Source organism: Falco rusticolus, chromosome 10, assembly GCF_015220075.1.
Source record: "Falco rusticolus isolate bFalRus1 chromosome 10, bFalRus1.pri, whole genome shotgun sequence".
NCBI lineage: Eukaryota > Metazoa > Chordata > Aves > Falconiformes > Falconidae > Falco > Falco rusticolus.
The window spans coordinates 20,551,129-20,563,626 of NC_051196.1; the positions used below are offsets into that span (position 1 = coordinate 20,551,129).

The following is a 12,498-nucleotide window of genomic DNA, read 5'->3' on the forward strand; positions in this document are numbered from 1 at the left end:
AGGCATCACTCACAGAAATAACAGCAAGGTACCAGGCACCAGTGGGAATGTCCTCTGATCAGGGTCTGCATTTTGCAGACCAGAATTAGGCAATTCAGGTGAGATACGCAAAAAGAATAATTTTGAAAAATCTGACCTAAGTAAATGAGACTTATAAGTAAGTAAGTCTCAAAGGCAGGAAATGTTACAGAAGGGTTAAAGTTTAATCTTAAGGAACTTAGAAGTGGTCATGCATCCTAGGTTCAAACAGTTAGTGTGAAGGTACCTTGTTTGTTTGAAACTAATCTTTCTATGCTTGTAAGCAGTAAATTCAGATTCTAACAGAGAGGTAGTCCTGGAGGACGAAGGAAAATTCATCCTCCTAAGGCTAGGGATTCCACACTTTATGTGGAGGTTTAATGAGTTCAAGGTTATTTAAAAAAAAATAAAAATAAAATCCTATATTTTTGATTAGCAAAACTTAACGAGAGCTGCAGAGCACCATGGTGATGAGCAGAGGACCAGTCAGCTTCATAGCAGGGTGAGGTGGGAGGCTGTGAAGGGCAGTTGTAGAAGAGTGAAGGCAGAGGGTTGATTAGCATTGATAACATGCAGCTGTGGCCTTGCCTTTAAGGCAGTGGGTTGATTGACATGGATGATGTGCAGGTGTAGCTCGTTCTGGCTAAGTAGTTAAATAGCCCTGAGGAGTGGGGGGGTGTCGTCTGACCTGTAGAGGAAGGATAAACAGTACGGATAGTAGAGTCTGACCAATGGTAAAAGCCTTGTTGCAGCCTGATAGCTTGCTTGTGCTGTAACAGGCAGTGAGCATCCTTTGCAGCTGAAGGCAGGAGACCCAGGATATAGTGAACTGGAAGTGTGGGTGACAGGGCCACCCCTGTGGGCTTGCTCCCCCTGGAGCAGTCTGTCTGTGCTCAGGGTGACACGCCGGTTTGAGAGAGCCTTGCCCTCCCCTCCACCCTCACTGCATTTGGGAGTTCATGTGGACTCAGCACAGCCAGCGGGAGAGCGTGAAGCCAAAGAGAAGTGGTGGGGAAGCATCAAACGAGAGGTACAAGGGTGGCTGGGAGGGATGCTGCCCTTTCTGGTGCCTTCCTCCTGGTCCCACTGGCAAAGGAGCAGCTAGGGGCTCTGGGGCAGTTGTGGTTGTGCTCTCTGCCCAGTTCTCCCTTGGGAATCACGGGGCATCCAGCTTTCTGTCAGGTTTCTCCTGTTGCCAGCGCTGACGCTGAAACATCCCTGCTTTTCTAGGTGACTTGGTGTGTGCCTCCCAGGGGTGCTCGGAGGGCCATCAGCATGGTCCGAAGCAAGCTGGCCATTTGAATCCATTGCTGTCAGTCAGAACTACTGCATTTATTTTGAGAAATGGTCAACATTTGGAAAAAGTTGCTTTGGTTGAGGGCATGATTCCCTGAGGCCATTCAGAGTTAAATTGCTGACCCGTGTGCATGTTTGCATCTGTGTCTGGCTGTGTTGGGGGCGTGGCGGTATATAGAATAATGCTGTTGGTTAGACCTTATCAAAACAAACAGTATCTTATTCTAATAGTAAGAAGGAGAAAAAAACCCTTTATTTGTAAGGACAGGTGACAGAAATAATTTAAAACATCATCTGAATTTTATTTAGAACTTAGGTGTTATCGCTAAAGAAATAAGATCTAAAACAGACTGGAAAGTGAGAGGGTGTAGTACTGAGCACACAGAGTTTAGGAAGAACAGCTGCCAGCATCCTGCTTTCCTCTGGTTTTATGGTCGTCATTTTCCCAGAGGCTTTGGGTATGAGAAACTGGAAGTAATTGGGAAGTGCTGGCAGCAGCCGGGTCAAACGTTCCATTCGTTCAAGCCTCTGTCCGAACAAGTTTCTGAAACAGAAAGGGAGAGCAGTGAATGCAGCACGCCGAAACACAGAACCGCAGAGGAGAGCCAGGCTTCTGCGCCACGCCGGGGCCGTTCCCTGGCAGAGCCTGCGTGAGCACGGAGCGGTGGTCTGTCACCCGCCAGCACTCACCAGGGCAGTGCATGTCACAAGCAGCAGAGAGCAAGCGTGTCACCTCTGCCAGAGTCCGGCTTGCTGTTGCCTAGAAGTTTTCTTTCATCTTGGCTCTGTTCCTAACAACACACCTGCATGAAGCAGGTGCTTCTTCCACAGGGGGAGTGAGCATCTCTGTCAGTGCCAGCCACCAAGGGCCACCGTGTTTGTTGCGGAGAGCATCTTTTGTTGCTCTCTTAAAGCCCTTGGAAGCTTTGTGCTGGTATGCAACCAAACCTGAGGCCAAGGGATGCTTAGGTTAAAGTTGTTGGGTGCTTTTTGTCCAGAATCTGGTATGAGGCTGCGCAGTGATAGCCATTATGGTAATGATAAAAGGAGGGGATTACCAGCAGATTGACGAGGGCCTTTACATGCTCAGGAGAAAGGTCATCAATACATCCCTTTAACGCGCTCAAAGCGGTTTTAGTCAAATCATCGACTTCATATTGAGAAATTGGTCCAATGTACAGCTGTTCAGCAGAGCCTTCAAGAAGCGTCTGAAGAAAGCTGGGGATGACCTCATGATCAGAGCCAGCCCCTGGAGTATGAGAGACAAAGTGGGCTGAGATGAACCAACCTTTCCCTTGTTCTGATTCAGCTGCTTTAACCCTCTCCATCCCAATAACAACATAAAAATCATGCAAAGTTTTTTGCTGACAGTGTTCTCAGCTTCACAGTTGTTTTCTTAAAGCTTCCGGAGAAATGGTTTGGCATTCCAGGAGCTGTCCCATTGCACAGTTCCCTCGGTGGCATCCCACTGTCCATGGATAACCTTCTGCCTGCCAGGTCCTGTCCCCTCCCCTCCTCTCTGTTGTCCATAATATTCAGTAATTACAATTTTTCCCTCCTGTTTCTGGAAGCATCAGCATTTTAGATGAAAGCTAACTGAAAATGTTTCTACTTCCATAATCTCTTCAAGTCAAAATCTTGTTGCCTTCTGATGTTGCTCCCTGCACAACTGCCTACAAAGGCTGACTTTGAATTTGCTCGCAACATGCTGTTCTTCCAAGGCCTTGCAATTTGACCTCCTTTCTATATTCTCTTTGTATGAACCATCATGATTTATTCACTAAGCCTTAATTAAAAAAAAAAAAAAAACCAAAAACTTATCAGTCTGCTAAGTTCTGTCCCTTCTAGAAAAATTCCAGGTTTTTTCCTCCTCCTTTTATTGTCATCCTCATTCTTAATTTATGAGATTTAATGTGAAAGCCACATTGATTAAAATCTGTGTTCTTTATTTGCTTTTATAAAATCACTAGGTTCTTCAGCTGGTAAGACTGCTTTATCAGTGCACAGCGTATTCCTGATCACCCTACTGTTTCTCTTACTCTAATTGCACATAACTATATTCTTGGTTAATAACCTCGGAGGAATTAAGCAACATGTTGCATTACGTTGCCTCTGCTTTCACAGGTACTTTCACCTTCCAAGTTTACTTATTTTCCCATGTTTATTTTCTGGTTTCTGACACTTTGCCATCACAGCTGCCTCAGATCAGGCACCTTTGTGGGCTCCAGGAGCCAAGCCGAGAGGCGGTGCTGGGTGATGGTAGTAGTTACCCATCATTAAACAACAGAGTAAAGCTGGGTTCATTTTGCTTAAGGTTGAGTCTCCACATCTGATCTGGCCCCTGGAAGCAGCAGGACAGATGATCCAATGCACTGCAGGAGCCTGTGCTGTGCGGACCTGCGTTGTCACCGGGCCACTGACCCACAGGACAGCCTGGTGAGTACTCCAACACCAGCCGTCATGTCGCAGGTTGCATAAATTTAGTCAGACAAACCTTGCCATAAGTGCCCAAGCAGAAATAATCTCAGAGACCTTACACAAGCTGCTGTGCATAGTATTTTCTTGGAAGCCAGGTACTTAAATTTCCCTGTCATCACCAGAAGCCTTCAGTGGGAATCATTGGGGCATCACGCAGGGGCACAGCATGCTTTCTCTGCAAATGTTAAACGAGGCACCAAGATGCCTTTCCATTGCTTCCTAGAGTGGTTTCTAACAGGTGTTTTAATGGTACACTGAGCAGTTTGAATACTTTGTGTGGAGGTTTAATGAGTTCAAGGTTATTTAAAAAAAAATAAAAATAAAATCCTGTAATTTTGATTAGCAAAACTTACCAAGGGAGCTGCAGAGCACCATGGTGATGAGCAGAGGAACAGTCAGCTTCATAGCAGTGCAGGGTGTGAGGCTGTGGAGGGCAGTGAGCATCCTTTGCAGCTGAAGGCACGAGACCCGGGATATATGTGTGGGGAATTGCGCAATGCGGTGGAAGGCATGGGCCTTATCGGTCACAGCTGTGCTAGCGTTGGATCCAGGTCATGCTTGTTTTTGAAGTGGACAGATGAAAAATGTGGGTGACCTTTGCTTGCATCAGCTGCTGTCACGACCTGGAGCAATGAGCATGGTGCTCAGTTAGAGTTCGTGCTGACATTACATGGGGCTGTGCGGGGCTGGAAGCTCGGCAGGAGCAGAGAGATTGCTCTGTCCCTGTGAGATGCAGACTGGAAAATCCGTGGCCAATAAATGTGTGGAGACATTTTATCCAAGGCACTTCCAAGCTCATTTATCCCAGGCTTCTGATGTGATTTCATGCAGGACTGCAACGACTTTTCTTGCATAATTCTTCTTCTGTTGTTTTCCCTGCTTCTTTTCTGTAATTCCAGTCCTGCAGGGACTAACATGTCTTTATAAACATCATGATCTGTGACCTGGAAATGTATCTATAGATCTAGATCCAGATAGAGATATAGATATATAAAAAAAGAGTAGGCTGATGCATGAATGAAAATAACCACACATTAAGGAAGAACATCTTCAATAGCTGCTTCTCTACAGCTTTTCAGCTGCTCTTAGCCAAGCTGAGGCATGGAGAAGTTGCCTCCATAAATTCCAAACTGGCAGCTGAATCAGTTCCGTGGATGGTCTTTAGAATAGTATCACAGTGTTACCCCAAACTTAAAAAAAAGAAGCATGTTTTTAAGGTGAAAAATGCACTGTTGGCCGGCTGAAGCAAGAATTAGCCATCTGTGCTGAACATTGAGTTACAGAGCTAATTCTGTTGGCTGGCAGCCAGGAAGGGCTGGTAGCCTCCTTATCCTTTCCTTCCATGTGGGGAAGGCCCAAGCGACTTCCATTCTGTCCTGTGCTTCGCACAACTGGAAGAGCTCCTGGCGCATATGTGGACCCCTCTAGAGCCCAAAGGTGGGTGGGGTGAAGAGGCCAGGAGAGTGAAGGTCAGATCCGTGGATGTTCCCAGTGAGATGCAAGGTGTCACTGATGGGGTGGCACCCTGTTCTGCGAACCTGCTGAAATCTAGAATTACCCTGCAGAACGGAGGCAGTAATGGCAGCGTGCACGTTGGAACAAAATGAGATAGGAGAAAGTCTTTCTGTGATAGGTCTTTCTGTGGAAGTGGCGTATCCCTCCTTCTGACTCCTTCTCTAGGAAAGAGGGAAGCGTGAGAGCCTCCCCTGCAAATGTCAGGAGTTGCTTTCTGCAGAAGGAAGTGCTCTGCACCATTAACGCATTGAGGGGGAGACATGTCATGTTCAGCCCTTCCCGTGGGACTTCATTTGATGGCTCTCGGGTAGGAGATGCTGCACATGCAGCACATCCCTGTGGAGAGAAAGAGGCAGTAGATTTTACAAGGCCACATCTTCGGCTGAAAAAATAGTGTATTGCAGTAAAAATGGGGAGGGTTGGCTTTTTTGAATGATTGAGGTACCACATGGAGAAGCTATGACTGTAAAATGGCATGACCATGGTATTTCAAAGACTAAATATTTTCCCCTTCTTCTTTTACCTGTCTTCTTTCCCCCCAGGCATCAGAAAACCATGCTTTTTCTCTGAGACCTTGCATATCCCATGTGCAACCAACAGCAGTGGAAAAACCCACTTATTTTCCTGAAAGGCTATTTGGCCCCTTGTAGCATCTGTGCTGAACAGGTCTGGGATCTCCCACCTGGATTCGTTCATGTGGTCTTGGATAACTTTACATCTCAGGTTGTTCTTTTGCCACTACCCCTAAATTTTAGCAGAGGGTTTCAAAGTCCATTGGCACTCAAGTAAAACGTGGCAAAGTAGTGGGCAGCCTGAAAGATAACAGGTCCCCCGCTTCCCTCTTAGAATGTTAAGTGGTTGTGGAGGGGTGTCCGGGGCCTCAAGGGGTTGGTAGAGAATATAGTGGATTTTCAGGTGAGTGTGAAGGACTACATGATCTGTGAATGCTCAGCGACCTTTGTGTAGGACTGTAAAAATACATTATTTTAATCTTTTAATGATGTGAAGTTGATTGTCTGGGTGACCACAGTACTGAAAAATGAAATTAAAACATAAAATTTCTTCCCAAAAATGTTTACATTAGTTTTGCATTCCATTTTTGGGACAGGTGGGCAGCAGAGGACCTCGGGCTGTAAGCTGGCTTAGAGTGCATTAACAAAGTCTTGAAATTGATTCTCCAGGTGGGTTTTCCTTCCCTGGAGGCTCTTCACCAGACCTGCCCTGGCCACAGAGGAGAAGTGCCGAGGAGTGACTGGGCTCCCTTGGGTCGGTAGTTGTGCATGCGGAGGGATGCATGCAGCGTGGATGTCTCCGGAGCCACAATCAAAGCGCCACAGACTGTAAGAGAAAGTGGCAGCTGTGGGAGCTGGCAAATAAGCTGTACCTGCAGGATATATTAAATTCAGGGACCGGTCCTATGATTTGGACAAACATCATTAGCTGTTGCTTACCTGGACTTCAGGTGCGGAGCGTTGGAGAATGCTCAGACGCATGGCCCCGCGGCGTTTTGCAGAGGCTGCTCTGGTCCTCTGACCCTCACTGTGGCGCCTGTTGCTGAGGGTGGTTTTTTCAGTTTAAATCAGGAGACTGGGGGCTTCTCTGTCTTGTGTTCCAACACGTCTGTATGACAGTCAGGAATTCTTCAAGTACAGGAAAGCTCCTTCACCAGTTTTCGAGCTTGTCCACAGGAACGAGCGCCAGCACCGCCTGGGCGGGCTGTGGGCTCTCTGTCAGGATAATACGCGGAAGAATCTTTCCACAGCACGAGTGGAAGCCCTGCAGTCCTGGAGATGTTTGTATTTGTTGCACGTGTGGAATTTCTTGGCAGAGAATTCCAGAAAAGGGGAAAGGGGTTCTATTTTCCTGTTGCTTAGAAAATGAATTCTGTTTCGCTAGGAGCAAGCTGTGGTGCTTAGCAAGCAGAGCCTGGCAGCAACCACCAGACTGTGGCAGGACCACAGGGGCGACACAGGAACTGTGCTGGGAGCTCCAGGATCTTACCAGCCACCTGCCTTCAGTGTGCTTGCTTACCCACCGTGCTTTAAAAGAAAGAAGTATTTGTCTGTTGGAATAACAAACACGGCCTCAGAAGGCACCTGCTGTACCTGTGGCTTTGCTCCCCTCACAGCATCGCTGACCGAGCGGGGACACGGTGCTGCACAATCCCCCCGCCCAGCTCTCCATCTCATTTCCCTTAGCGGGTCTGGCCGCCTGAAAGCAAAATGACAAAGGAGTATGGCAGGACTCGCGGGACACAGGCTTCGTCCATGCTTCATGTTGTGGCCGTTCAACTTCTAAGCTGCAAGTTTAAGGAATTCAGTCTGAAAAGCTCCCAGGAGGTTTTACCACCAGCTGTCCTGGCAGGAGCTTGTCCTGATTTTTGCATCCCTGGAGCTGATCCCACTGGGAGTGAGCAAGGGTGCGCTTGAAAAGGAGGTGGTTTTTTTCATGTTCTTCTGGTTTTAAACAAAGAATGTATATAATTCTGTTTTAAAAGAGTGTGAACTTCAGATTTGCCTCAATTAGTGACAAGCAGCTTAACAAGGTCCGGGGTGAAGGGGAGGGGAGTACATCCTTTCATGGTGAGCACACCCTGTTATTATCTTCATGCTGGAGCTGTGACACTAAATACCCCCGTTCCCATTACAGGGACGCATCAGAGCGGTGGGATGTTGGCACTGCGCTTGACCCACGTGGTTTTCTTGCTTTGAATATGTTGTTGTTGTACGGTAGGCAATTCTCTGGGCACGGGTTGCCCAGAGAGCTTTTGGAGTCTCTTTAGAGATACTCCCTATGCTCTCTCATATTACAAATGATCTAAGAGACGCGAGTGTTTTGCACTTGCTTTGTAAAATTCCATCACATTGTCCTTCGAGAATGATTCCTGTTTTCTTGTCATGGTGCATAACTTAGTGTAAGGGGATGACAGCTGCTGTGGCATCGCACTTGTTTGCCTGATAACTATAGATGTTAATCTATATATGATTCAGCCACAGCTTGTCTCCCATGAGTTAGACAGCTGGTAAGGATCATCCCAAAGCAAATTATCAAATCCTACACTTTAATAAGATTAATGAACAAAGACAGTTACTTTATTTTATTGTAAAGAGAAATTTTGGAAAGGAGTACCTGAAAATGTAGTACCTTAGTGAATGTGGAGCTGAAATACACTGTTAGCACAGCAAAAAACGGTGGCTTTGTTCCATAGTCTAGCACATTCTTTTTTTCTTTTTTCTGGCAGATACTGTTTAGTCTGGAAAAAAAAAGCTCAAGGGTCTCTGTGCAGCTTTGGGAGAAGTGATGAAAGCATGTGAAGAGCTTGCTTACTGCTTTCGTTGCTGTGACTGGAGCCAAGCCACAGGTCGGAGCTGCTGGCAGGTGAGTCAGATACTGCAGGTGGGATGCACTGAGAGATTCCCCACATCTCTGAGCTCTGTGTGACGTGTCTGTTTCATGATACATTCATGCATGTAAACAGGGACTGGAGCATTGCAGGGATGTGCTCACATCTTTGTGGCTGGCATCTGCTCTTTTGGAAGGCTGATCTGTGAGGTCCCAAAGTGACAAGAGGCCGAGTGCATGTGAATGTGTTGAACTGGGAGGACAGAGGCGGCAGAAGCACTAGCAAAACCTCAGGCTCTCCCAGTGTCTGTTACGAAAGAAAAGACAATTTGGGTGGGTTTTCAGGAAACACTGAGAGAACGCGAGGAAGCAAAGCTCTCATCCAGCCAGCTGGGACTGTTCTGCCTGGAGAAGGCTCCAGGGGATCTTCCACAGCATATCTCGATACCTGAAGGGAGGGGGGAAAGAACCACAGAATCAGAGAATGGGATGGGTTGGAAAAGCCCTCTGAGATCACAAAGTCCAACCATTAACCTAGCGCTAGTCCATCAATAGCCCTGTCCCTGAGCACCGCACCTACGTGTTTTCCAAACCACTCTGGGGATGGTGACTCCGCGCCCTCCCTGGGCAGCCTGGGCCGGGGCTTGACCACCCTTTCTGTGAGGAAATGTTTCCTAACATCCAGTCTAAGCCTCCCCTGAAAACAGGACGGAGCCAAGTTCTTTTCAGAAATGCCCAGTGACAGTGGGCACAAACTGAAACACAGGAGGTTCCCTCTGAGCACTGGGAAACCCTTTTTCACTGCCAGCACCCTCAGGTTGCTTTTGGAGTGTCCTTCCTTGGGGATAATACTCCAAAGCCGCCTGGCTGTGGTCCTGGGCAGGGGATGGGTGACCCTGCTTGGGCAGGGCGGGCTGGAGCTCACCCTGTCTGGGATTTGGTGATTTATTCCTGTGCCAGGCAGGCAAGTGGGTTCAGGTAGTGCTGGAGCCACATCCCTCCACAAGAAGTGGTGTAACCTTCCTACAGGACATAAGCAAAGACTTACAGCCCCAGCAGCGAGCATTTTAGGCTACAGGTGCACAGAAAAACACTTAATAAACACAGTGTTCTTGAGGGGAGAGGCAGCAGGATTTGGCTTGAACTGCCCCAGGGGAATTGTTCGTTTGTTTGTTGTTCCAGGAGCCAGTTCTGTGAGTGCAAACAGTGCCTGTGGAGAGGCAGCCACCTGGGCCCGCAGGCAGAAGCAGGTGAGCTGGAGAAAGTGCTCTTGGCCCTTGGAAAGTTAGACGTAGAAATTGAAGAAGCTGATTTCAGCAGAGCATGCAGTCTCTTCCTTCTGCCCTTTCAACGGTGGGAGGACAGACCTGCCTTCACGGTGGGCTCCCCAGGCGTCGCCAGCCCCCAGCCCTCGAGCCATGCTGCCCATCCCTGAGCTCTGCCTGCTTCGCCTCAGCTCCACAGCCGGGCAGCTCCGTGTTCCCCAAACCTTCCTGCACTCGGGCTGTTCCCCATCACAGCTGCAGCCATGCCAGGGGCGTTTGGCTGGTGGCTTGGCACCGAGCAAGTGGCAGGCCACCTTGGACGGGGCAGCTCCCCTCGGCACAGCCGCGGCCTCAGAGGTCTGAGAGAGGCACTAGCTGTGAAGAACACAATTGCTGCGCTCCAGCTGCGGAACAGCGACATACACTAGATCTAATTCAAAGGATAAAGGATACTCAGATGTTTAATATAGGAAAGGGAGTGCCAGAATGAAGTCATAAATAGGCAGAGGCAACGGGAACCATCAGTAAAGCTTTGACTAGGAGGCCAAGCTCTCACACATGCTTAGAAGTGCTTTTTAATAATTGTATTCACCTGAAACGAGCTTTTCTTGCGAGATTTTCAGCACCTCTGAATGCAAATAGGATTGGGATCCCACTGAAAACAAACCTGGAAGAAACAGTTTGAACTGTCAGTGATCTTGAGGATGTCTTGAGGCCCCCGTTCACGTTCCTAGTCCTGTGTATGTACTTCTGAAGACCTGGTAAGAAAAGCCCCTCCTTTTTTTTGTTTGTTTTTTCCCCATTGTTCTAAACAAAGCTGAACCATGACAGCTCAGCTCAGAGGGGCTAGCTGCTTTTGCAAGAATGTCATCCCACTCTGCTTACTTTCAAGAATGAGTCTGAAACATCTGACAGAAGCAAAAATATCAGGTAATTTTATTGAGATTAGCAGTATAAAAATAAAAGTTAAATGGCTCAGAAGTAATACTATGAGCATTTGCTTTGAGGCCTTTTTGAGGCCAGAACCCATCTCATCGTTGCAAGCAATACCTGATGGCAAAAATCATTTATGGATTTTACCATTGTTACTAAGCTTAAGTGGTCCTTGAAGGCTGGAAAACAGCTTTTCTCTTGGCCAAGAATCTGCCCTCTCAACCTTTTGCTTGGCTGTTTGAATTCCCAATATTCCTTTTTCATGAGGTGTGTAACACCCAACATGATTAAGAAGAGACCATCCCACCACTCCCTTTCATGTTGTTTATTTTGTTGTTGGATTTGCCAGTTACTTGAAATAAACTGGTAGGTACCAGAAAAGATTCTGGTACCCCAAAACCCTAGGAAGTGCAGGGTGAGGACAGTTTGGTGTAAAACCTTGAGCCTGTCCCACAGTTGCATGAAGGATGGTACAGTTTACCCTGCCTGGACTACACCTTTGGTGCAGCCCTCTCCGCAGAGGCGACAGCCAGCCCGCTGAGCCTGCGGGCTAACTGGAGTGCTTCTTGTCAACAGCCATGCAGAGCAGGCTGTTCAACGAGGGCTGTTGCTGCCCCGGTCCGTAGATGAGTACCCTCAGATGGAATAGGAAGCCAGTCAGGTTGTTGTAGTCATACCAGTTTACCAGCAGCCACTTGGTGCATCCTTGGAGGCCCCGGGTGTACAGAGGGCTGCAGAGCTGCCACAGTGCTGCTCGTTCCCTGCCCACAGGCACTGCTGAGAACACAGGTCACCTGCACACGTGGCGTCTGGAAAGTCTCAGGTACAGGAGAGGTTTTTGTTCATCAGGCCAAAGCCAGGCACAACATGCTCTTTAATATTCTCATCAAGAAACATCTTTGCTTGTACTTGTTATTTCTTGGAGCAGTTCTAGCTTTGAGATCTCAACTAACTTTAAAGGATGACAAGTTTACCACGTGGCAGCAATCCCATTTTTCTCTTTGGTATCATTTGGCTCCACCTACTTTCTGTGAACCCAGGAGAACTGTTATCAGTCCAGAAAAGGCAATATGTATCAGATGTCTCCCCTGGCCCCAGTGAAATGAAGTGTTGCAAATTACTGATGGCCACATTCACTCACTTGGGAAATAACTGCTTTCTGTTTTCCCTGCTATAATTTTCCAGGTATCTGCAGGACACTGGCTGCAGTGACAGGGTAGGTGGATCTTGCCATGCTATCACCTATGCTTTAATCGAACTTTTCTTTAGGTCAGAACAGGCAACAGAATACTAGGGCTGATTCAGGGTTGGAGGGGCAGAATAATCTCTATGCGCGATGAGGAATCTGTCGTGGACAGCAGCAAAATAAGTGCAGTCTTATGGTTAAGACAGTCTTCACTCAACAGCAGCCTCTAAAAATCTGCCTGTGCAGTATTCGGCCCTCAGGCAGGACACTCGTCTGGAGTGTCATCCAGGGAAGACCAGCTCAGGGTCAGGCACAAACCTGGAGTTAGGCTGTATCAGAAAGCGCATGCATAGAGAGCTCAGAAAAGGCTGCCTGGGCAAGCATGAATAAAAATTAAGATAAATACCTAGAACAAAGAGTGAAAAAGTCTTAAAACCTTGAGGCTGTAATTTCCTGGGACTTCTA

General features: G+C 47.6%; 1 protein-coding gene across 1 annotated transcript; it reads right to left on the reverse strand.

The window, feature by feature from the left end:
* Window positions 1-1,592: 1,592 nt before the first annotated feature.
* SCGB1C1 (secretoglobin family 1C member 1) lies at window positions 1,593-4,275 on the reverse strand. Its single transcript, XM_037403338.1, has 3 exons — window positions 4,146-4,275; window positions 2,373-2,563; window positions 1,593-1,858 (listed from the first exon to the last, which is right to left on the reverse strand). The coding sequence occupies exons 1-3, from the start codon at window positions 4,234-4,236 to the stop codon at window positions 1,835-1,837; spliced, it is 306 nt and encodes a 101-aa protein (XP_037259235.1). The 5' UTR covers window positions 4,237-4,275; the 3' UTR covers window positions 1,593-1,834.
* Between the last annotated feature and the right edge of the window lie 8,223 nt (window positions 4,276-12,498).